General features: G+C 31.2%; 2 protein-coding genes across 3 annotated transcripts; one reads left to right on the forward strand and one right to left on the reverse strand.

Moving 5' to 3' along the window:
* Nucleotides 1-4178: 4178 nt before the first annotated feature.
* Nucleotides 4179-7609, reverse strand: LOC108474516 (uncharacterized). The gene is made up of 4 exons (XM_017776464.2): nt 6241-7609; nt 5729-5808; nt 5082-5346; nt 4179-4975 (listed from the first exon to the last, which is right to left on the reverse strand). The coding sequence occupies exons 1-4, from the start codon at nt 6995-6997 to the stop codon at nt 4716-4718; spliced, it is 1362 nt and encodes a 453-aa protein (XP_017631953.1). The 5' UTR covers nt 6998-7609; the 3' UTR covers nt 4179-4715.
* An 8171-nt stretch (nt 7610-15780) lies between these two features.
* Nucleotides 15781-24431, forward strand: LOC108476185 (oligopeptide transporter 4). Of its 2 annotated transcripts, none has more exons than XM_053025417.1 (6): nt 15781-16371; nt 19858-19955; nt 21751-22323; nt 22653-22905; nt 23039-23221; nt 23544-24431. In XM_053025417.1, the coding sequence occupies exons 1-6, from the start codon at nt 16003-16005 to the stop codon at nt 24156-24158; spliced, it is 2091 nt and encodes a 696-aa protein (XP_052881377.1). In that variant the 5' UTR covers nt 15781-16002; the 3' UTR covers nt 24159-24431. The 2 variants fall into 2 exon arrangements, with proteins under 2 accessions (XP_052881377.1, XP_017633800.1); XM_017778311.2 differs by lacking the exon at nt 15781-16371 and adding an exon at nt 18776-19532.
* The last annotated feature ends 2323 nt before the right edge of the window (nt 24432-26754 follow it).

Genomic DNA, 26754 nt, shown 5'->3' on the forward strand with positions numbered 1-26754 from the left:
CATATCATGAATCTGACAATATCAGAAACCCATATTTCAGATAATTACTAAGTAAGAAACTTATTCATACCGGAATAAAATATGCAAACTTCTCCATACCTTTGACAATTATTCAAATATCATCTTTCTTTTTCGAAGATAGGGATAATTCCATTTCAAACCCATAGAAATACTATCCCATTTCCATTCTTATATCATCACTGCTGTAACAGTCCTGAAGGTATCAGTATCTGATGTTCAGTTTTATCCTACCATTCTTGTACAAGTTCAGAATATCATTTTTCATTCCAAACCGTCAACACATTTGCTTCAAATGACAGTACAACTTATTTCTTCCAAAATACATAGACATGTTACTACTATAAATTTCGTGTAAAATCTTTTGTATAAGTTTCTAAATTCTTCAGTACAGCTTCTGTTTCTAAATAACAGGCAATCATCAGATCCAATCTGAAGTTTTTAATCAATAGTCATTTATATTCTATACCCATATAACTGATAACTCATTATCACATTCCTGAGCTTTGCAGATTTTCCGTAGAAAAGTCAATTTAACTTTTATCCCAACTAGAAGTGAACCATCATCTCAGTTTAACTTTTATCCCAACTAGAATTGAACCATCATCAAGTGATAACAATTGAGTGTTCATAACTCATAACACAAAGCAAAACTTTCAATTCTGAGTATACATAACTCTATTTGCTTTTCCTGAATGATAATCATTTATCAAATCATGATCTTTCTAATGCAAGGACAATAGCTACCACTTTCAAATCATGTATCAAATAATTCTTCTCATGTGATTCTAACTTTTTATAGCATAAACCATTAGTTCTCTTTCTTGTATCAAAACGCTGCTATCCCTGGAAATTACAAGTTTCTTCATTGGATTTTAGACTAAACCAGAACTAGTGCTTCAGTTAGCTGAGCTCTCAACTAATCAAAACCTGGCTGACATTTATCAAATCATTCCAATGCCATATCTTTCTATAATAATTATATCATCCAAAAATCCCTTTTTTTCAAATTTCTGGTAATAACCGACTAGTTTCAGAAAACTTATGATTTCAAATACACTTTTCAATACCATTTCAAGCACAAAATTTATAGCAAATTTAACTTCCTTAACCAATAGTAATCCAAGTAACTCTTCTGGGAACATATCCAAATTTTTCACATACTATTGCCACTGACATAAATTTTAACTTAAATACTTTAATATTCAATACATAAGCAAAGTAAGTACTATAACCCCTTTTTGGCACATTTCTGTGTTGATATTATTAATATCACAAAGACAAATCATTCAATCTTCTCTGATTCTGAACAAAACATTTCATTATCCTAACTTTGCAATATATTATACTTTTGCTTAAAATTTACCATAGCATCATGCAGAATTAACCATTCCATTTTCAGGATCACATCAAATAGTAATAATATCAAATCGATCAGAAAAAAATAGTATCATTATCAAACAGTTCATATAGATCTTATCAGCCCATAAATACTGATCCGGAAAATTTAATGCTTCAATTCAGTAAACTCATCAGGCAAATCTTTAGTGGATACCAAACTCATGCAGTTATAGGAATAGATCAACCAAGATCAATTTAAAATAATCATATCAGTGTCGATAAAGAAGAAAGTACCTGTAATAACATCCAGTAGAGATAAATCTCCTTATATACAATTAACATATGCCCTGGCTGATGTTCATTCTCCAAATTTTTCAATGAAGTCCTTTGTCACGCTTCGATTATCACTCGTATTTCCGGAGTTACAAAGTAATCTACCTCTGGCAGCTGTGTTACTCGATCTTGAACTCTGAATAATATCTTTTTTCAACTTCTCCAAGCAATCACTAAGATAATGATCAAAAGAATCATATCCAACACATATTCCACTATTTATTCTACGTTCTTCGGCTTTATGTCTTCATTTAAACTATCTTCAAACCACTTGTAATAGTTTCTATCAGAATATACCCTCTGATATACTTATTCAATCAAATAAATTCCCTTCATACTCAGTTACAATCATATGACCCTGTTTAAGCTTCAAGAATCCCTTTGCATTCTTGATCAAAAAACCTCTGACTGATATATATATTTCTTTCAGAACTCATTTCAGAAAATTTCAAATAACCATTTCATAGTCACTGCATAAATCAATATTTTCCACCACTAATAAATTGAATCTTTTAGTAGAAATACCATACCTTCCTAACATTTATCCGATGAATTAAATAATTGAATAGTTATGATTGTTATATAATTTTAAGTGTTTGTTATATTTTTATTTTATTAAGTGTTCGGATTATAAAAATACTACTAAGTATACCCATACTCAAATCACGGTTTATTTCGTGCTGTGAGTTAAGTTAAAGTGAGAATGTCGAATCAACATCCCAGGCCGATCCCGAATTCAACGAGGTAAAGCGTGTTAATTGTTGATAATGGCATGTACCTAGGTTGTCTTATGTGTGACATTTTGAATGGTGAATGTAAAAGTGAAATAAGTAGATTTCGATTTTGGTAATGATATATAATAGGACTTGACTAATTTAGTATGAATTTGATTTATTTGATAATATTTGATAAGTAATTAGAATTGAGTATTGGATAATATATAAAATGTGTAAATTTAGCAAGTTTTGAGCATATTTAAATGTGTTTAGATTGGTTGAACATAGGTATTTTATGTAAGTTGTCCAATAGGTTCAGTAATGCTCCTAACACTGTTCCGGCTACGGTTTGGGGTTAGGGGGTGTTACATTAAATCAATATTTATCTCTTAAGTTATATAAATTTTATAACAACAATTCCATTTTCTTATGTATTTTTTTCTTTATGATTATTATTACTAAATTAGTATCAATTTGAAAAATATCCCAAGCAATGAGTATATGTTGGATTATAATTTAAACAAGTAACTTCTAAACTTAATATATTATTGTAAAACAATAACAATTGTATTAATACAAAATTAATACTTTTTATGAATCATTTTTTACATATATTTGATAAATATCTTGTTTTATATAATAATTCCATAAAATTTCAGTAACATTCTTTTATTTAAGTAACAAAATTCTATTTAAAATATCATTTTATAATTATTTAAATTTATGATTAATAAACTCTAGTCATGTTTATAAGACGGTTAAGTTAAAATTAGTACCCATATTCTATTTAAAATATTATTTTATAATTATTTAAATTTCTAAATTCAAATACATAATACATTTTCATTTATGATTAATAACCTTTGGTCATGTTTATAAGACGGTACCCATTGAGATTCATTTTTTTCAAAACGTGTTAAATTATTGTTTGAGGTACAAACTTGACAGTTAATTCAGAATAGGGTTTGAATTTTTTTGTCTAAGTTATGTTCCCACATTAGAGCCTAAACTAGGCAAATGTTTTCACATTGGGGTTTGAATTTTTTCTTGTCAAGTTAGTTTTTGAATTTGATAATTATTCTCATATTGGGATCTGAACTGACAATTGTTCTCACATCGAGGCTTGAGTATTAGGGCTTTTAAAGACTAAGAAAAAAATTTCTACCCTCAATGTATGAGTAATTGTTAAATTCAGAGTATACGAACTCTAATCTAAAAAAGGTTACCAAATTAAAGGCCAAAAAAAAGATGTAACCATTTTCAAAATCCCATGACATTCTTATGACACACCATAAACCTCGTGATTTTGTTCACAATATCTCAAGTTTTATATACAGATATTATTTCCCAAAAAGGAGAAAGGTGACAAGAAAATTTATTGGGATTGGATGCTTTTCCTTTTGTTAAACGTTCTCAACAATGACTGATTTTTTTTAAGACACTGAAAATTATGGATGAAGCTACAACATGGTGAAAAAAAACATTTACCTGACATTTCTTTAAAGGAAAATTGCACAGTAAATGTGGTAATTGCTTATTAAGCCCTCAAAACATTACTGGAATACTCCATATTTGATGCATACCAAGCAACACTTCAGGAGATTTTTCTCACTTCAAAAGTCGGTACTAAAATCTGCCACAAATTTCTAAAATGAAATGTTTAGGTGACAGAAAGTTATCCCGTTTTAGGGAGCATGCCGTAGGTCTTAGTGAGAACTTACATTGGATTGTAAATCACCGATGAGACTCGAACCTAAAGCCTACAAAACCTTGTAAATTCGACCATGATTTCACCTCATTTTCAACACTTTCACTAAGCAGTTTCTAGTAGTACATTAAAAATTTCAGACAAGTTCCTGTTTCCAGAGCATAATAAACTCGACTTTTCCCGATTCCTTACTAAAAGCTAAAGCTGAGACTCGAAAGCAAACAACAGCATAATCGAAAAACCATCAAATGTATAAACAAGAACTCAAACAGATTAGAGTTGGTGAGTTGCAACTACCTTGAAACCGGGATTGCAATGTTTCTACTGTCAAACTTTAATGGAACCACCTGCACAGTTGAACCTTTAAAAGGAAAAATGATACAACATACAACAAAACAGACGAAAGAATAGGACTCACCTCTAACAAAGCGCCTTCGTCACAACTAGCCTAAATAGGAGGATGTGATAAACATAGTATTCCTATTTTTAAAATGATGCTATTGAAAACAATATTTGTGCATCCAACAGTACAGTTTTGCATATGTGATCGATGAAGCAGCAAACAGAAATACCCGGGAAACAAATTTCTTTTAACTCTGTCAAATCCTGAGGTAACCGCCTCTTTCTTGAAGTCCGATGGTTCTCTTGAGGAATGATCTCCGGTTATGTGACCAAGTTCTTTTCAAAGACCTCCTCCGAAGCCAGGCAGTCAATCGGGAATAAAGGGCAGGGAAAATGAAGCATAGCAACACCAGAAGCAACATCGCAAGGCAAAGACCCATGACATTGCGGAAACCATCTTTTAGTGCAGGATCCTTTTGCACAGTCCATGGAACTCCCCCCACGTTCATTCCAAACACTGAAATAAACAAAAAAGCAAAGTGTTCCATGATGCTTACCTAAGATACATCAATAAATAAGAGCTTATATAATGAGGTATTGGTAAACAAGTATCGAAGTGGTACCTCCGGTGATGACGGATAAAGGAAGGAATATTATAGAGAGGAAAGAGAGATAATAGAGTTTTCTGTTAATTTGCTCAGACTGCCAGCTATCCAAACCGGCCTGAATTGCAGTCACACGATTTGCTAGAAACCCTACATTCTCTTTCAGCCTCCTCAAGCGTCCAATAAGCTCTTCAAGGGAGCCGATGTCTTCACTTGCAAACCAATGTTTAGAAGAACATTTTTCCTTCACTCGAGGAAATACTTGCTCCCCATGGGCAATCACCTGCATTTCGGAAAATAGATAAAAGCAAAGAGGGTTTAATTCTCGTAATTTTAAAATAAGTGGGAGTTTCAACCAAATCACATCCCATGGATGAATCAGCAAAAATACAGTACAAACACAAGCTATCACCAGATTTTTGGTAACCTTAAAATGTGAAATCTCTAGAATCTAATAGCTACGACATGCTAAAGGGACCTCATTGAGTCCAGCCTAACAACGTCCTGGTTCCTTTCTGGCTTTTATATTGCTCTTCAATAGAGGTTTTGAGTTAAAATAATTCCTCAAAGGAAATGTCTAGGGTAAGAATTAACCATCCATCAGGCAACTTGATCGTTTTCCGCTCTCTTGGCCATTTAAAAGCGAAGTTGGAAAGAGAAATTACCTGCAGGAGACGTTGCAAATTTAGATGCATTTTGGGGAACCGTCTATCGTCTAGCATCTCTTTTTTTAAAGCAAATCCACCTGAGGTTAAAGCAGAATAATTAAAACTTCATCTACAGAAACTTCATTGCCAGAATAAAACATACAACTTCGAAAAAAAAAAAAAAGTGTGCAGTAATTGGAAAAGCATCCTCACGAATGCAATTATACTAAATGCTTTGGATATTACCCAAAGAGACAAAGAGGTTACAAGAACTCGGACGGGTGGTTTGAAGGAAAATGTACATAAACGGTATTGATCCTAAGTATTTGAACAGTACAATGGCCTAAAAGTTCATGAAAGCAAAGCCACTTTCATTTTCAGTTCAAATATTCGCAAGCTCATTTAGTGTTAATGAACATCTTTAAACCAGTTATATGAATTTCATAGATGGAATCCAAAACTATTTCATTCCATAGCACTAAAAAAGCTATAAACCAAATTAACATAAAATTGTCTTGGATGAAATTTACCTCTATCCAGTTCAAGCTCCACAGAATCCAGCTCCATCTCAAGTTTAGTAACAACATCTTGTAGGTGATCCATGTGTGTATCGATGATGTGAACAACAAGGTTCGAGACAGACTTTGGAACAGGATTATCAGCTTCCTCGGAGTGATTCATAGTCAATAAGAACTCGAGAACATGCTCCCTAATAACAATCCCACTCCCTTCATTCCTCTCTCCTCTATGATAAGATGGACTTTCAATACTGGGAATCTCTGAGAGGAGAGATTGTCCAACGGGTGAGAAACCTAATCTAGGAACACGTCCCAACGAAATGGTAATCACTGAATTCTTAGTAACCCTTGCAGCTAACCTAAATGTAAAGTTACTAGAGGGAGGACCAGGTGAATTAACCCGAAAGACGAGAGCTCCATCAACATGCCCACAAAATGGTCCATTACTAACAAGGGAGAGAATGTCCTGTAGCTTGAGTGGTGGACAAAGAACATCTATAAGGTATTGTGCAGATTGAGATAGCTTTTGTTTCCCTTTTGGAAGTTCTACATGGTACCAACAAAACTCTTGGCCAGTACCTTCAGCAAGATCCCACTCTTTGTTATAATAATTTCCAAGACCATCAAAAATATAAGCTTTCTTTCTCACCATACCAGGAAAATGTGTTCTCTGGAGATGATTTTCCCCGTTAGGAATTTTAGCAGTTGACACCCTAACCAATTCCTCCATTTCCCCATCCCCAGCTGGTTCTTCCTGAGCTAAATCCATGGCTTTTTAACTATATTTGACCAATCAAGATTGTTCTACTATTCTATTGAATCCACTGGGGTTTTAGATTGTTCAAAGGAAAACTGAGTCTTGGAGGTAAAATGTAAAGTTTCAACAGCAAAATCCCATATTTTTATCAATCCAAGTTCAAATATAGACAATGAAACAGGGTGATAGAATAGATTTGAAAATGAAATGGCTTCAAATGAAAGTAGAACCAACTCTAGAGATCCAAAAGATAGAAACCCAGATCAGAATTATTCACCAAAACTTGAAACAAATCCAAATAAGTATCATGAATAGCCAGGGACTCCCAAAGATTAATTACTTACCTCAATAATAAAAAATAAAAAAAGAATCTTGGCCTAAACAAGAAAACCCAGATCAGAATAAGCAAAGCCTGTTGAAATCTATCCAGAAAAGGCAAGATCAAAGATCCCAAGAGTCTCCTGTTTAGCTTTCTTCAAAAGTAAATTAACTAACCAAACATGACAATATGGACACAAATATTGAATAATTCAAATTACGAATATCATGGATAAGCAAAACTGCCGGGAACAACAACAAGATAAGAATATTATTATTAGATTGAAGAAAAACCTCAAATTATACATCAACTACGATTTTTGTAATTATATATATCAACTTTTATTTTATGTAATTTTATATGTAAATTTTTATTTAATTCAATCTTTTATAAATAATTAACATTATAAAACATTATTTTATATTTATATATTATATATTTATTTAATATAAAAATAAATTGATATATTATTTTTAAAATATATTTAATTAAATCAAAATTAAAATTTTAAATATTTATAAATTTATATATAATTATATATTAAATTAAAATTAATATCTAATTTTAATATTTATCTTTTAAATAATGATGATGGATTTCTAGAAACTTCAACTTAACTTTAAATCTTTTGTAAAAGTCAAAGGGTTTTACTTTTATTACCTAAATTGGTATTTAATATTTTATAAAATGTTTTTGGAAAGTAATTTTTTTAAATGTAGGGATTATAGTAATAATGATACTTTTATTTATTTTTTACCTATTAAATGAAAATGTTATTAAAAATTGTAATTCTAAATGTATTTTAAACGTAAAATAATCTATTTTGCCATTAAACTTAAAAAGAAAACATCATTTGGTTAAAATGTTTATTTCTTTTAGTTTTAAATTTATATTTTGTCAAATCATCCCAAAATAAATAGAAAAGTTAATGACTGTTAACTTGGTTGATGTAGTTTACATATGGATTGTCACGTAAATATCACACCTAATTTTTAAAATTAAAAAATATTAAATATTAAATATTTTTATAATTTTTATAATAATATTAATAATTTTATTTTTTAAAATGGTTTTTTCATTTTAAATTCTAAAATTAATTAAATGTTGACGTGTCATTCACGTGTATGCAACGTCGACAAAGTTAAAAAAATATTAATTTTTTCGTTCATTTTTGGGTGATTTCACAAAAAAATACAAGTTTAATGACTAAAAAAAAGCAGGCTAAAATGACTTTTTGTAAAGTTAGAGGATTAAATAAGTTATTATGCCTGTTTAAATCATTAGGCTAATAAAATTATGCCTAATTTAAACCACTAAACTAATCCAAAGTGGATCTTTCATAATTAAACATTTATATGGATAAAGCTCACATCTCAATATAAAAATTTGACACAAGTACTAATATATTTTTTTTCACAATAACCATCGCAAACATACATGTATTTCATTTCAAAATCTATATGTTCACATTTTTGTTATGATTAGTCTACGATTATAATAAATATGCCATAACAAGATAAATCATAGTGAAATATACCAAGATTTTTAACATTATCATCACCCTAGCTATTATCTCAAGCATGCTAAAATAATTCTACTTTCATAATAACATTTATAAATTAATAGTAAAATCATACGATGCTTGGAAGTTATCTAATCTACATTGTACTAAAATTTGATACCATATATATGTTATAAAATATCACGGCACTTTAATCAAAGTACTTATAATTTTGATTTAAAAGATATAATACAATCATTAAACGATAGTAGGTTAATAAGACTCGTTAGAACCTATTAAATTTCCTTTTAATCAACACTAGTAGGTTAATAACACTTTCGTAATTTTAATCAAATTATAAGAATTTAAAATCAAAATATTTAAATATCTAAAGAGAGCGTATTTTTATTCATAAATAGGGATATCTACCTTGTTTTTCTAAAGTGTATATTTATAGAAATAAGAATATAAATAATATAAAAACTCTACTTCTAATGAATATTAAAGTCTTAAATGCACGTGGTTTTGAGCTCATTGCTAGAGAAAGGAATGCAGTAGCGCGTGAGATGATGGGTGAAGGGATGAAAAGATTTGAAGACTTTTTCTAGGTTGAAGATGCTCTGTTTCAAGCTCTGGAAATGGCAGATTTAGACCATTGTTTCAATTGTCCACCGTAGTTGCCCTCCTCTACTATTCGTGGTTTTGGGTCTAGAACTTTTGTTACTCTAAAAGTAAATCTCAACTCCCTTCCATTGTTTGGTGGCTCTGATTGCAAGATCTCGAAATGATTTTTGGTCGTTTTAAGTTTTGCTGGTCACTGAAGGGTTTGGACGAAGCTTCTAGATTTGCACCGTGTTTTGCTTGTTTCTTTATTATTTGAACTTCTTTTTCTATCTGTATTTGTTGTGTATTTGTTTTTGATTTCAAGCCCATTTTAATCAAAACAGACCATTCATGTAACATCCCTAACCCGAACCAAACACTGGAATAGGGTTATGGAGCATTACCAGAAATTTCAGAACATTTTCAAGTAATTCATGATATTTACTGTTCATAGCGAAACTGTCCACTTGAGTCATAGTCACTAAATTATTTATATCTTGAGCTACGAAACTCCAAATTAAGATTCACTAATTTTTTCTGAAACTAGACTCACATATCTTCTTACCATAAAATTTTCAGAATTTTTGGTCTAGCCAATAAGTATAATTTATTCTTTAAAGTCTCCCCTGTTTCGCTGTCTGACAATTTCGACCCCTCTTCACTAAAAATTAATTATCTCCTCATATCGGATTCGGATGAAGTTCCTGTTTGTTTCTTTAAAAAATATACTCATCAAGGATTTTAAGCATATAAATTATAACCCATAATTATTAATAATTTTCCCAAATCAGAACAGGGGATTCTGAAAACAATCTACCTTGTCTCACAAAAATTCAAATATCTCATAAAATAAAATTCTTATGCTTACACCATTTCTTCTATATAAAACTAGACTCAATATAATTTAATTCCATATTTTATTCAACCTCTAATTCAATTTTCATAATTTTCGGTGAATTTTTAAAGTTGGACTACTACTGCTGTCCAAACCTATTTTAGTGAAAAATGTTGATAACTAAGTTTATAACACTTTCACTTCTTTTCAATTAAACCCTATACATGCCATATAAACCTAAGATGCACAATAAAATTTACCGAAGTAATCTAGATAGTATGCCCTGATGTGTTAATCTGATCCACTGATTTCACATCAATCTACAAAGAACATTAAACACACAGGAGTAAGCTTATGTAAACTTTGTAAGTTCATGGGCATAGAAAATAATTCTTACCGAATATCTTATAACAATTATGCAATATATAATTTCACTAATTCTTCTTGCCAATCACAAAATCAATGACAAATTTTAGTTGATTGAGCTCAATATCAATAAATAATCAATTTCAATCTCTTGGGTCCATTTATCGCTTACTTTTCTTAATCAATTTAGAGAACAGTTACAGAATTGAGTACTTCGTTTTCACAATGTCACAATATAACTATGATCTTGCACATAATCACATATCACACATCGAAGCCATAGTCCAACCATGGTCTTACACGGATCACATATCACACTGATGTCATATCCCAGATATGGTCTTATAAAGAATCACATATCACACCGATGTCATATCTCATATATAATCTTATATGGAAGCACATAATCACATTACACTAATGTCATAACCCAGTTATTGTCTTATATGGAAGCACATATCACACCGATGCCATAGCCCAACTATGGTCTTATACGGAAATCACATATCACATGTTGCCATGGTCCAATCATGGTCTTTTCCATCAATTCGTCTTAGCCACTGAACGAAAGTACTCAAATCTATCGTTCCACCTAATTTGTACTTTTTCTCAAATATTATTTCACAATTATCACAATTTAATAGCATTCATATGCAATAGCATACCATACAATTATCACAATTTAATAGCATTCATATGCAATAGCATACCATAGTATTCATGAAATTTTTATAACAAAACATTGAATTTAGCCATATGAACTTACCTGAGTAAATTTGTAAAAGTCGTACAAGTTTAGGGACTAATAGGCTATTTTCTCTTTTTCACGATTCACTTCGGATTCTTGATATGGTGTAAAAATATGAAAAACCAGAATAGGAGACCTGCTATGGCGTTTTTGGCTGAGAAAAGATGAAGAAATGTCTAGATTTTTCAATTTCATCATTTTTAACTACTAACTTTTATACTATTTCCAATTTTGCCCCTTATTCACATTATTTTCTTGCTTATTTCATAGCCAAACCGTCCAACCATTATCCTTTGGGCATAATTGCTATTTAAATCTCTCTTTTTAAATACTTAAGTTATTTACTCACAATTTAACAAATTTTGCACTATTTTCAAATTAGTCATTTTTAATTAACTGACTATCCAAACATTAAAATTTCCTAACGAAACTTTAATACTAACTCAATAACACTCCATAAATATTTATAAAAATATTTATGGCTTGGCTTATAAATTTGAGGTCTCGATATCTCGTTTTAGACCCAATTTACCTATTAAATTCTTTTTTTTAATCACAAAATTCACTAATTCAAAAATTCTTCTAAATTCACATTTGACCCATAATTATTAATTTATTAAATTTTCAAACTTACTTGTCGGATTTAGTGATCCTAAATCACTGTTTCTGACACCACTAAAAATTGGAGTGTTACAGTTCATTAAAAAATTATATTGATCTTAATGAAAATCTATTTAATAATAAAATATTTATAACAAAAATTTTTATTTTTTATAAGAGTATCGATTGTTGAAATTCAATTTCACGTGAACTAAAACTTGAAATCAACAAAAAAAAAAATCATTGATTCACCATGACTTGATCGACATTATTATTATTACTTATTAAATCGAAAACATATATTTTAATTTTTTTACATTTTCCTTATAATTTATATATTTTTTCTTTTTGATACCTAATTTGTATTCTTTTATTCAGTCCAAATTGTGTAGTGTTTTTAATATCAAGTTGGACATATAATACTAAGATGGTTACGTGGGGTGAAAAGAATTTTATTATTTAAGAAAAAAAAGAAAGAAAGAAAGTAAACTTTGACGGAGCCGAAGAGATGAGTGATAACTCAACCTAAAAGCTAAGCCTAGAAGCTTAAAAGACCCACTTCACAAGTGGAGCCCAACAGGAGATTAGGGCTCATAGACATGATATGATGGTCTACTTTGCAGTCCGAGCCTATTTATTAAGCCCATTTATTCCAAATTTAAGTTGACTTTGAGTGCTGGTAAATAAGGTCTTGAGATGGTGCCATTTAAATCTGTCTATGGGCTGTGTCAGTTTGGCCCGGTTTGAATTCAATTTGAATAATAAAAACATATTATAAAATAAAATCTCAATTAAAAATATATTTAATATTATATTAAAATTTAAATAATAAATACATTTTTTGGGCAGGTTGGGTGAAGATGAAAATGGGCTCAATTTTGAAAAAAAATTAGGATCAAGCTTTAGCTCGGCTTGACCTAATTCATGGACACCTCTAGCTTCAATAAGAATGGTCGTGGCTAGCATGACTCATGCTTGACGACTTGAGTTACAAGTTAAAGTAATCAACATGGTATCAATGGACGTAACGCTTTTTTTATACTGATATATATAAATACCATAGAATATTTTTGAATTTATTGATATGTACGTATATTTAGTTTCTTAATATATTATATTTTATAGATGTGTAAATATATCTCAATTACATATATTTATATGTAAATATAATTTTAAAAAAATATTAATTAGGTCTAATAACTTAATTTAATAATTATATTTTAAATTAAAATGCAATTTTCTAAAATTTTAACATAAAAATAAAATTTAAATTTAAAATATTAAAATTTTGTATCAATACGATTAAATTTACACGTTGATACAAACTAATATTGGTCGAAACACACGAAATAGTAAAAGAATAATTTTTTTAAATAAAAACATAACTTAAATTACTTGATATTAGTTGAGAACTAAAAAATATGTTTCAACTAATACAATTGATATAATATGGTAGCGATTACCATGTCACGACTTATGAGCACGGCTCACACTTCCAAATTCTTGCAACACATATAAACATGTGAAAATCTAGTAGGCATAAATTTTTTTTTCTCAAAATCAAAATAATACACTGCTAGGTAAATATATCATTGAGATTTTAGTATTAGGAGTTAGATTATATTTTATTTTTTACTTAAAAATTAATAAATTAGTTACTTTTTTTATTATAAATTAATGTGGATGATAGAATAATTAAATGAAGAAACAAAATACAATGTGAATTGGGGGAGACAAGTATAACCACTTGTTTAACTTGAATAAGAAGGTCAAATTGTGGAATTGAATTTTCCAAAAGACAAAAGTATAAATCGCAAGGCCCACACATTTAAATTACTATGAGCTAAGATTTTTTTTTTTTGTTTTTGTTTTTTGTCAATTATTAAGAGCTAATTATAATGGTGTATAAAAATATTTTATATTTTTATAAAATTAGATATTTTAATATATATTTTAAGACTGTTTATTTTATATAACCTACGTTGATATGTTTTATGTTATACATAATACTATAGTTTAATTATATATGGGATCTCGGAAGGGTTATTTGAAGATTTTTATTTTTTTTCGAAAGTAAGGGTGTTTAAAAGGTCATTCGGTTATTAATTAAATGGAATTGTATAATTTTTAACTATTAACCAAATCGAAAATTTTTCAAAAAATATTAACTGAAGCGCAATATTTCGATTAATCGAATTTATATATTTTATCTTTTAGTTAAAACAAATATAAAACATGTTCAAAAAATATATTGAAATTAACCGAAATATATGTTTTTGTATTGAATGTTAACTGAATTAACCAAAATTTTATGTATTGAAACACTACATAACTAAAAACACTATATAAGTCTTGAAAGTTGAAACTGACACATAATATTAATTATTAAGGTTGGTTAATTTAATTAATTACTCGATTTCAAATTAAATTAACGGATAACTGAAATTCTAAAAAACTATTAATCGATCTTTGGCTGAAATAAATTTAACTATTAGCCAATTAATCGAATTAAATTGATTCAATCGATTAATTCAATTTAACTAAAATTTAAACACTTTTAAACAAAGGTTATTTCAAACAACTAGAAAAATGAAAAAAAAAACAGTTGTATATGACATGATTGATATTGTTAGAAGTAACGATTTTGAGTTGAATGTCAGCCCAAAGTATCTTTTGCCATCTTTTGATTAGACCCCAAGGTTTTTTTCTTTTCTACTTTATTATAATATTATAAATTTTTTTCATAGAAGTATTGTTGTTTTGAGATTATTATTTAGATTATGATCTTTGACGCATGAAAAAGTACATATGAAGGATTTTTTTAAAAGTTTTTATTTTTTGTGGCATTCTATATTCAATTTAAATGATGGATGAATGTAGGATGTTTTATTCGTTATCGAAATAATTTAAATAAATAAAATAAAATATTAAAATTGAATTAAAAAGCGTAACATATAATTCATAGTTAATAGTCAATAACACAAAATTCGATAAAATTTTATCAATTCACCCTTTTTGATAAAATTCAACCTACTCAATCTTTTCAATTGTTATAAACCACCTGTGTTTAATTTTTTTTTTATCTTTTCATCCTTAAAAAATTAATTATCAATTTACTACCTTTTAATAAAACATGACTAGTTAATGGATGGTTATTTGAAACTTTTGGTCCACTAATTAAAATCAGTCACCTCATCCCTTTTTCTCCAATCTCTCTCTATATTTTTTATGGATGGTTATTTGAAACTTTTAATTTGATTATTATAGCATGAAAAAGGGGACATCATATGAATAATAAGATAAAAATTGTTCATAAAATATTTTTTATTGGTAAGACGTATTATACTTTTAAAACGATAATCTAAGTTTGAGCTTTAGAGACGACATTGTTAATACAGGTAGTCACGAATCCCCAACATGAATCATAAAACAGAAGCGAAAAATATTAAAAAATAATTAATACTTGATTATATTATACTTACACTTATGGACTTTTTTATTCCATTATAGGTTCATGAAAGGAAAATCAGATTGTATTTTGTTTTTTAATAAAATGATAAATTAATCTACGTACAATAAAAAATTGGCATGATAGATGAAATAATCAAGTAGTGATATGTACTCATGTTGATATATAGGGATCGATTTTTAACAGTAAAAATAAATAAAATTTTAATAGAAGAATTAATTTATTCTTTGATTCAATATATAAAAATTAATTTATTTTTTTCTAAATAGAGGAACAAAATGTAATATAATTGTTAGTATGAAAATATAGTTTTAAGATAAAATGACAATCCTATATATATAACACCATGTTACTTGCAAGTCTTTCCTACGGAACCAATCTGCCAACCACCGACTTGCTCTTCATAATGGCCTCTCTTGAATTACAAGTCCCTCCTCACCCCACCGCCTTAGACCCCGAAAACCATGCCATCAAAGGTGAAAACGCCGAGCCGGTGACGATGTCTCCCCTATAGAAGAAGTCCGGCTAACCGTTACCAACACTGACGACCCGACGCTCCCAGTATGGACCTTCCGGATGTGGTTTTTGGGCCTCATATCATGTGCTCTCCTCTCTTTTCTCAACCAATTCTTTGCCTACAGAACCGAACCACTAGTAATAACCCAAATCACAGTCCAAGTAGCCACACTGCCGATCGGACAGTTCATGGCGGCGGTGCTGCCGAGGAGGCAGTTCAAGCTTCCGGGTGTAGGGTCGAGAAAGTTTTCATTGAACCCTGGTCCGTTCAACATGAAAGAACACGTACTTATTTCTATATTTGCAAATGCTGGCAGTGCGTTTGGGAGTGGCTCTGCTTATGCGGTTGGGATTGTTACTATTATCAAAGCCTTTTATCAACGTAAAATATCGTTTTTGGCTGGTTGGCTGCTCATCATCACCACTCAGGTAAATTGATCATTCTTTTTGGGAGATTCAATTTTCTTTTTAATTGTTTTAAAGTATTTAATTAGTGACTTATTTGACGGTTTGTAATAGTTGGTAGAAGTGTTCATGAATTGGGTCAAGTTGGGTTCGGTTAAATCTAATTTGATCTAAGTATAATGTTAACATATTTTATATTTGTTTAAGTCGGCCCAATCTAAAATATAGGCATAATATTTTGCTCAAGTTTGTCTATATTTGTAAAAATTAATCTAAATCCATTTTAATTCCACCAATATTATTTTTAATTTAAAAATAATTTATATTATTTTAATTTAATATTTAATAATTTTATATATTTTTCTATTTATTTAAATTTTATATAGCCATTTTAACATTATTTTAATGTTTACATTAGAATAATATTATATATTTAGTATAGTTTTATTTTTTAATGTGTTATAAATTACATAATATATTAAAAGTACATAATATAAAATATTATAAACTTAAAACAAACCGAGCTTGAGCCTTAAATATTTAAACCCGAACACGATTCATATTTTAAACGGGTTTAATTTTTACCTAAATCCTTTATTATATGACTTCATTTTACAAATATGTAAATAAATATGTTTTTCTGAATTGAAACAAAATTCATATTTACCAATTTTATTCATTTTAATTTATCTATTTATTTAATTTTTATTTCATTTAAATTTAAATTTTTTGGTGGCGAGAAATAATAGTGAGCAAAATCCGATTTGATTCGAAAACTCAATAAAAAATTAAAATTTGAATTAAATAGTTTGAGTTATTTGAATTAATCGAGTTATTTGGATAAACTTGAATAAAAAACCAATTTTTTTGTTTAACTCAAATATGAATTACATAATTCAAGCTATGCGAAAATCTGAATAAGAAAAGGTTAAACTATATCGTTTTGATAAATGTTTACCCATTAAGTTAAAAGCAAAACTATTATATTGTTTATGTAAGTAAATAAACTTGTACTTCGTCTATTAGTTAAATAAACGATCCATATAAATGCAACATTGAGTATAAATAATATGATTCGTTAACTCGAAATTTTTTGACTCAATTTCTATTTGATTCGAAAAAAATTTAAATTAAATTCAGTTGTTAAAATAGGTTTCGTCAATTTACCTAATTCGAAATTTTTTTACTCGATTCAATTGAATACTCAACCCAAGCTTAAATTACACAAACAGCATCTCTAAGAAATAAAACAATCCCTTAAGGCTATGTATACATAAAGTATAACAATTCCCAACTTTTTGTTGTCTAATAATGAGAAAGCATAATATCTTCGTTGGAAATCCCTTTATATAAATTGACAAACTTTTAGCTTTTGATAATCTCCTCTATTTTAACTCTCCTTGAATGATCCTAGCAATCATATATACTTTAATTACTGAAAATATGCTTTATTTAATTATGACGTCTTTCTCATCCCATTAAAAGAAATAGTTAAAAAAATCACAGCCTGTTCCACTTGTAACATCACAACTTCAACTCTGATGTCAGCCGACATTATCATATGAATTGGCCTTTAATTTTGCATAACCTTCTTTTTTTCCTTCATAGAAAATCAGATAATGAGTCCTAGTCATCTTCCCTAACTTAACTTTGTTGGATAATATTCAACATTTATAATAGTATTATAGAATGATCACAAAATAATAATAAAAAATAAAACACAAAAAATAAAACACAGAGATTTTATGAGAATCGAAAAAATTTATGGATAGAGGAGAAGAAAATTCATTAATATTGAAAATCAAATGATACAAGAGGAGTTTCGACTATATTTATTTAAAGGTTAAAAAATTTTATTCTAATCAATGTCAAATAGAAGAAGTACATTACTATACGGATTTTACTTGTACAACATAGTCCATATCTTAAGCCTTATACAGATCTATTAATTTTACCATTGTATTATTTCTTTAACAAGAATTGAGTTATACAAACTTTAATTATATGTTTAATGATTTTATCTATTCAATTATAAATCAAATGATAAAATATTTATATTTAATCTTAAAATTAAAATTATTAATTTTATATTTGAGTAAAAGTTGGTCAAGAAAGGTAATTTCTCTAATGAAGTCCTTTTAGAAAATAAGAAGAAAAAAAGTAGAAGAGAGAATATGTTTTTGAAAGTTTTATTAGTAGAAAGAAAGTGTAATTATAAGTATATGTTACATATAAATGTATGTTAAATTAAGTACAATATCAATTAATATAATTCATAGTGAACAAAAAATCAGATTAAGTGAAAAATAAAATAAAATAAAACACACAAATATGACAAGAAAAGGAAACTTAACCTTGGTTAAAAGTGCCAGTTGATTAAATTATAAGATGCGATAAATATTTATCTCATTTTTTTAATTATGTGATCGGAAATTTGAGTAGAAAAACTCATTTTCTTAGTCAGAAAAAACTCATTGGCATGGAACAAGAGAGTTTGTTTTTATGCCGGTCGAGGCTCCAAAGTCCCACACACACAATAATTTACTCTTACAAATTCACATCTTGAATTAATAAATACAACCGTCTATTTTAAGCTTTACCCAATCTCTTTCGACTTTCATTTCCAAGCTCTAACCCTGGGTTCAATGGAAATACAAGCCCCTCATCCCATCACCAAATCTTCAGACCCTGAGAAACATGATGCCACCAGCGGTGGAAACCACGACGTCGAAGACGACGAGATCTCCCCTATCGAACAAGTCCGGCTAACTGTAACCAACACCGATGACCCCACTTTGCCCGTATGGACCTTTCGAATGTGGTTCTTAGGCTTGTTCTCATGCGCCCTTCTCTCTTTTCTCAACCAATTCTTCTCTTACAGAACAGAGCCTCTCATTATAACCCAAATCACAGTCCAAGTTTCCACACTTCCCATTGGCCATTTCATGGCTTCTGTCTTACCCAAAACCCAGTTCGGTATCCCGGGTTTCGGGTCGAAAAGATTTTCTTTGAATCCTGGTCCATTCAACATGAAAGAGCATGTTCTCATTTGCATCTTTGCCAATGCCGGAAGTGCTTTCGGTAACGGGTCGGCTTATGCGGTTGGTATAGTTAACATTATCAAAGCGTTTTATGGTCGGAACATATCGTTCTTAGCCGGTTGGCTTCTCATTATCACCACTCAGGTACTAAAATGACATAGCTAAACTAAGCTTTGCTTGTTCGTAAAAAAGGAATAGTTATTAAATTTGATTCCTTCTTTAATTTTACTGGTTTCAAATGCAAGAAAAGCAAATTCCCAAGTCCTTGGGAGGAAAAAGTTGATTCCAATTGGTACTTAATAAGCTTTATTAGTTGGTAGTTAGATTGTCATAGTCAATTAATCATGGGTTTGCTTTGTTAATTATTAATTAGCTGGATTTATCATTTATGTCACTAATTAAAACTAAAGATAGTCCAAAGAAAGTGCTATTGCTAATCTATGGGTTATCATGATGGTGAGTGGTGCAGGTACTAGGATATGGCTGGGCTGGGCTCCTGAGGAAGTATGTGGTGGAGCCAGCTCACATGTGGTGGCCTAGCACTTTGGTGCAGGTCTCTCTTTTCCGGTAAGTTCCTAATTTCCGGCATTGGTGTAACTTATCTATACGCTATTAACAGTAAATTTGGTATCGCACTACTAGATTTTGTCACACTCATTATGTGAGTAAAAAAATAAATATTAAAATTATATTTATATAAATAGTGGTAAGATATTTATAAATAAATTTGCTGAGACTCAAGTTTAATATTTAGATATCTCATTTATAGTTGTTTTATTTAAACATTTCATAAAAAATTAGTACAAAAAATATCATTATATTAATAATTATTATTTATTAAAATATATTATTTATTTAAAACAAATATTCAATAAAAAATATTTTTTAAAGTTTTAATTCATTTATCTTTTAAAACATATATTATTTTTCACCCAGTGAAGTCTACTCTAAAATAGATCAGAGCTTCAATCATGGACTAGAAAATGTAAGAAGCAACAAAGAAGACACTATGTAATCCGTAGGCATCAAGAGGATTACAGGGATAGAGGGTTCAATATTCAAGGCATTTTCGAATATTAAATCATTACTGAGCTTTCCCACTTGCATGCCCTTTGTCTTTAGTTTTATCTATTCGTTTTTTGGCTCATATGGCGTGCAAAATCAACTTTATAATGGCTAAGCACCAAGGAAGAAAGAAAACTGAGAAAATGAGGAATGTAGGACACTATCAATACATTGCTTGATTTGCCTGATTTTTGATATCTGCGTATGTCATTGTTGTAAGTCAATGGTAGCACCGCTGGAGATGGTCATTGGATCGTATCACATGCCATCCATGTCCCTCTCTTGCGGCGCCTCCTTCACGTGAGGTGGACCATGATTTTCATCCCCATTTGCTCAAAGCCAAAGCAAAAGCGAGTACATTTTAGTATTCATTGTTAAAAATATTATTTTTCAATTTAAATAATTTTATTTACCAAATCGTAATCTTGAAAAAGATCTTATCGAAGGTCATGTAATGATTTAAATGTAAAAGATTTCAATTATCTTTATTTTATTTCATTATCCTTTAAATACTTTAACTTTAATTTTTTTAAAATATATTAATTAAACATCTTAATTATATTTTATTCTTAATTTTAAGTAGTATACTAAACAGATTTTATAACTTAATTTTTAACCCTTAAATTTTCACTTTAGAGTAAATTGAATAATTTAACAAGTCTTGGCGACTCTAGTCAACTCAAACAAGCCTACCAGCTGGAGTCAACGAACAAAACTACAAATGGGCCGGCAAAACCATTCCGTTTTGTTTGACAAAACTGCATGGGAGGAAGCCGAGTGGAGAAACTGAAAAAGCATGTTTACATACATACATATATATATGTTTACAAATAGGTCAAAAAAATGAAATTTAGCACGTTTGATTTGTAGCTTAATATCATTTTCAGAGGTCCACCCAAGACCATTAAGAGCTGTTGATGAAATTAATGTGTTGGTTGAGAGGGGAAAAAAAAGGCAACACCCAAACCACGGTTGGTAAATGTTTAATCAAAGCTTTGGTGGGAGGGCCGGCATGTGAAAGAAACTTAGCACCTAAAATTAGTGATGGATATTTAGTAAAAATCACTAATAAATGACATGAAATAGTTTCATACTGTCATGCATGTCTGTTGGACCATGGAAATCCTACAGTCATTCCACTTCATGATGTTTAAACCCTATGATGCTAAAAAATGAAAGTATATATGCTCATTAAATCACATGTTAAACTTGTATATGCTAATATGCAGGCATTCAGGATATGGCTAAGCAAAATAGTAGTACCTTGAATTGTGAATTCTTTGACCTGGATTTGCAGGGCTTTGCATGAGAAAGATGATAAAAATGATCGACGGATGACAAGGGCAAAGTTCTTCCTCATTATACTAATTTGCAGCTTCGTATGGTACCTGGTCCCGGGTTACCTCTTCACAACCCTTACCAGCATCTCATGGATCTGCTGGATTTTCTCCAAGTCAGTTACCGCACAGCAAATCGGTTCAGGTCTGAAGGGACTCGGACTAGGAGCCTTCACGCTTGATTGGTCTGCTGTGGCATCTTTCTTGTTCAGTCCACTCATCAGTCCTTTCTTTGCCATTGCTAATGTTTTTGTGGGCTATGTATTGATAATTTACATAGCAATCCCTGTAGCTTACTGGGGCCTAGATTTGTACAATGCTAGTAGATTTCCCATATTCTCTTCTCACTTGTTTACAGCCCAAGGACAAAAGTACAACATAACAGCTATCGTTAATGACAAGTTTGAGATTGATTTAGCTAAGTATGAAGAGCAGGGTCGAATTAATCTAAGCATGTTCTTCGCTCTCACTTATGGGTTCGGTTTTGCCACTATTGCATCGACAATGACTCATGTGGCCCTCTTCTATGGAAGGTAAACTTATACTCGTCATTCTTATACGCTTCCTTACATGAGACTTCATTTTTTAATTTGCATAACTGAACTTAATCATAAACCAATATTTCCAAAAATATATATCCATCACTCTCAACATTCACTCCCCTCCTTTACTCCCACGCTAGAAATAAGTTATTTCTTCCAATTATGGAAAACTTTATTTGCAGTAGCAGAAGGCAGAAGCAGAGATTTTTTCCATGTCAACTTATTGAAAAGACAAACTAACCCTAAAAGTAAATTCATGTTCTTAAATTAAGAAATTTAGATTTTCAGAAAAATCACTATTGTCAAATTGTTATCAACAGAGAGATATATGACCGGTATCGTGCTTCTCACACGGGAAAGGAGGATATTCATACAAGGTTGATGAGAAAATACAAGGACATACCTTCCTGGTGGTTTTACGCTTTGCTTGCTGCAACTTTTGTAGTATCACTGGTGCTCTGCATCTTCTTGAATGACCAGGTGCAGATGCCATGGTGGGGACTCCTCTTTGCTGGTGCAATGGCCTTTATCTTCACCCTTCCAATTAGTATCATAACTGCTACAACAAACCAGGTAAATCAATTCATTTAGAAAATAAAATTAAAATGCCGTCCACCCCCAGGACGAGATCACGAAAATTTAATAATATTATCAATCTTGGGAAATCTGCTATTTTCCTAATACTGCTTTCACTCATCATGTACAGACACCTGGTTTGAACATTATCACAGAGTATGTCATGGGTCTCATATATCCTGGAAGGCCTATAGCGAATGTCTGCTTCAAAACCTATGGTTATATGAGCATGGCTCAAGCAGTCTCCTTCCTCAATGATTTCAAACTAGGACACTATATGAAGATACCTCCAAGATCCATGTTCTTAGTTCAGGTACTTTTCTTCTACCTATGGACTAAGATGCATCAACATATATCTCAATGAAAGAAGAAAAAAGGCCAGTAGTAGTTGTTTACAAATATTTATAGAGAAGAACTATCACTAAGAATTCAAAGGACTTCCAAGAAGGAAACAGGATTCAAAGCAGGAAAACAAATGATAACAGAATGAAAACTTCCTAATCAGATAGATAATATGGTTTTCATTTGAAATTAATATTAACTTATCTAAGGATTTTATGGTTTCCCTGCCATCTCTCTAAGTGCACAACAGCTGATACAGTTTATTTTTGTTGCATTTCCATCTGCTTATCTAGTTCATAGGAACAATTCTTGCTGGAACCATCAACATAGCAGTGGCATGGTGGTTGCTGAACTCTATCGAGAACATATGCCAGGACGATCTCCTCCCCGCCAATAGTCCCTGGACATGTCCTGGTGATCGAGTCTTCTTTGATGCATCAGTTATATGGGGTTTGGTTGGCCCGAAGCGGATCTTTGGATCTCTAGGAAACTATCCGGCGATGAATTGGTTCTTTTTAGGAGGAGCATTAGGACCCGTCATTGTTTGGCTCTTGCACAAGACATTTCCCAAGCAATCTTGGATTCCCCTAATTAACCTTCCAGTTCTTCTAGGAGCAACAGGAATGATGCCACCAGCAACACCATTAAACTACAATGCCTGGATTTTAGTTGGAACCATTTTCAACTTCTTCGTATTCCGTTACCGGAAGAAGTGGTGGCAAAGGTACAATTACATTCTCTCGGCAGCTCTGGATGCTGGGGTAGCTTTCATGGCAATACTATTGTACTTTTCAGTGGGAATGGAAAATAGAAGTGTGACATGGTGGGGCACGGAAGGTGAACATTGTGAGTTAGCAACTTGTCCAACAGCCAAGGGAATAATGGTTGATGGTTGTCCAGTTAAGTAATGAATGCGCTCCTCTGATAAAATCATTCAAGAGTTGCACACCATAGAATTAGCAAGGAATATGAAATTAGTATAGCTAAAACCTTAAGGTGTCTACACAATTTCCAATGTTACATGTAAGATCGTTCTTCCAAAATAACTTTCCTTAAGGTTCATTCTTAGGATTTATTCCTTAGCCGAATACAAACTTTATGTCCAAAGAAAAATCATGGTCGGCACCAGATGATGTTTCAATTTGGGAACTGTTCATGAAATACAAAAGAAGTTTGAAGAACTTTCAAATGAGTGTTGTATGTCAGGTAGTGAACAATAGAAATGAAAATGCATGTCCAGGCAAACAAGGATACTAGAGATGAGATGATCTACTTGTTTACTTTTATTGTACTATATAATTGTCAACTAAGTGCTTTGGAGCACAATTACACAAAATAAATAAATAAAGGCTTAATGTCAATTTTGGCAGTTGAACTTGACAATTAAGCTTAAAATGAAATGGTTAGATGGTTTAAGGTTTAAGGTTTATATTGTAATAAATACGGTAATGTGTAAATGTCTTGTGCAAAGAAAAATTGTCAGTATTACTTGAACTATGGAAAAGATAAAAACTAAACAACAAGAAGGGTTGACATTTTGGCGGAGGAATTAAGAAATTATAGAATGAACCCGAACAATAACCGTGTTGTTGCCCATATAATTGTTGTTGGGTAAAGACAAGCTCGACAATGAGTTTGATTTGGATAGCATGGTAGATAGACAAGTTTTCAGTTTAGTAGCATCAAAAAAGTGAGATAAAAGGTGTTGCTATTGTAAGAAGTTAGGTCACGTCTGTAATACCCCAAACCCAGCCCATACGCTATGGCCGAATCTGGTGTGTCACATTGAAGTGTTTTAGCGAAAACCGTATTTTCATTGAAAACCCTTCTTAAAATAAAAGAAACCCTAGTTAACTAAAAAAAACCTTTCAGTTACGAAAGCCTTGTTTAAAGCATTTGTTTTTTTTTTTAAAAACTTAGTTGCGGAAACGTAGAAAACATACTATAATTAAGAAATCCATGTTCAACTTCTCGTACTTGCAATGAAAATAATAATAATAATTCAAGTTATAAACACATAATGAAAACCTTATTACAATCTGATCTGAACACACTCCAAAAGAAATAACAACTTAAATACTTAAAAATAAACCAAGTCCAAATTATCTTGCTAGCCGGCCACCCAGAGTCCCTCCAAACATCAAACATTCTACTGAGCATCACCTGAAATTAAAATAAAAGAGGGGGTGAGTTTTCGCAAACTCAGTGAGTACAACTCTTGATGAAAAACAAGCATTCAAAGAGAAATCACCAAACATGTAATGTAATCCTATCCAAATTATCCATCCGCTACACACCAGCTCCGTCCCCCGTCACACCATGTGAGGACATAAATATCGACCCACCCAGCCCTCACACCAATGGTAGCCTGGTTGCGGAACTACCTTTATTTACATATTGGGCTTTAAAAGCCGTAGGTGGATCCGCGATTGTCAGGCAACCATGCGATCCTCATATACTTCCTCCGTACCATAATTCCCGCCCCATATGCAACCTAAGTAGAACATCATATGTCTGCATGTCATATCCACAAAACTTACATTCAACACCTATGGGTATTTTGGTCATTTTCGCCTTTAGGGGTATTTCGGTAATTTTCCCTTAATTACGGTTTTCACTTACCTTGGCCCATGAACAAACCCCGTGAGCTAAGGTGAACGAATCCTATGCACCAGGTAGGATTCCAAAGAAGAAGAGGTGGGTCATTAAGTCCGCTTAAGTACCAAGCTCCCCTTAGATCCAATCCTACACCTTAACCCTATGACTTGTCCACGGTCTCAATTAAGTTAATTAAGTTTTATGTAGACATCACATATTAGGCCCAATACCCCTACATACATACATATGGCCCACTAGGCCCAATTCACATTCATATGGCCCATTAGGCCAAAATCATATTATACTCATGCTCACATACAAATTTTCTAACACATAGCATCATTTATCAATCTTTGCCTATTATGGGCCCGACAGCTCATTAAGCCTATTTTTCCCATTCCGGCCTATTTGCCCAATTCTCAATCCAAGTCCACGGAATTGCCTGTGAGCCTCAGGCAACCTATCGGTTTCCTCTCTACGAGTGTTCGGGCACTCGTCTGACTACCGTAGCCCAACTTTCGGCTTTTCGATATTTCGGCATTTCAGCTTTTGCCGTTTCATTATGTGTGTGCAGTGTATGTACACACCTGGTAAGCAAGTGTGATGCGATCTCCTTAGCCCAAACCTACAATCGATATCACTCAAAGATTAATCTTATACACTTATCGAATACTTTACCAAAAACCGGAATCTCACCTTAACTTTACCTTGCGTGATAAATATAACAGCCCCTTCACTAACCACGATCAACTCCTAGATCTGCACCAATCGTAACTGTTAAAACTAGAATAATAGGTGACTCATATCCAACACAAGCCCCATTACCTTACTATGGGTATTCGGCCAACCTTAGCCAATGGATGAGAAATACTTACCAAAACCGCAACACCTAAGGAGTAATTCGGT

This window comes from Gossypium arboreum, chromosome 3, assembly GCF_025698485.1.
Source record: "Gossypium arboreum isolate Shixiya-1 chromosome 3, ASM2569848v2, whole genome shotgun sequence".
Classification (NCBI taxonomy): domain Eukaryota; kingdom Viridiplantae; phylum Streptophyta; class Magnoliopsida; order Malvales; family Malvaceae; genus Gossypium; species Gossypium arboreum.

What these genes read in the sequence shown, in the direction of transcription:
- LOC108474516 (XM_017776464.2), bottom strand. Translation starts at nt 6,997, where the DNA reads ATGGATTTAGCTCAGGAAGAACCAGCTGGGGATGGGGAAATGGAGGAA. An exon ending in ATTTGCAACGTCTCCTGCAG is followed by an intron (nt 5,347 to 5,728) that starts GTAATTTCTCTT and finishes TCCGAAATGCAG; the next exon opens with GTGATTGCCCATGGGGAGCA. An exon ending in TTTATCCGTCATCACCGGAG is followed by an intron (nt 4,976 to 5,081) that starts GTACCACTTCGA and finishes TGTTTATTTCAG; the next exon opens with TGTTTGGAATGAACGTGGGG.
- LOC108476185 (XM_017778311.2), top strand. Translation starts at nt 18,993, where the DNA reads ATGGAAATACAAGCCCCTCATCCCATCACCAAATCTTCAGACCCTGAG. An exon ending in GTGCAGGTCTCTCTTTTCCG is followed by an intron (nt 19,956 to 21,750) that starts GTAAGTTCCTAA and finishes CTGGATTTGCAG; the next exon opens with GGCTTTGCATGAGAAAGATG. An exon ending in GTGGCCCTCTTCTATGGAAG is followed by an intron (nt 22,324 to 22,652) that starts GTAAACTTATAC and finishes TGTTATCAACAG; the next exon opens with AGAGATATATGACCGGTATC.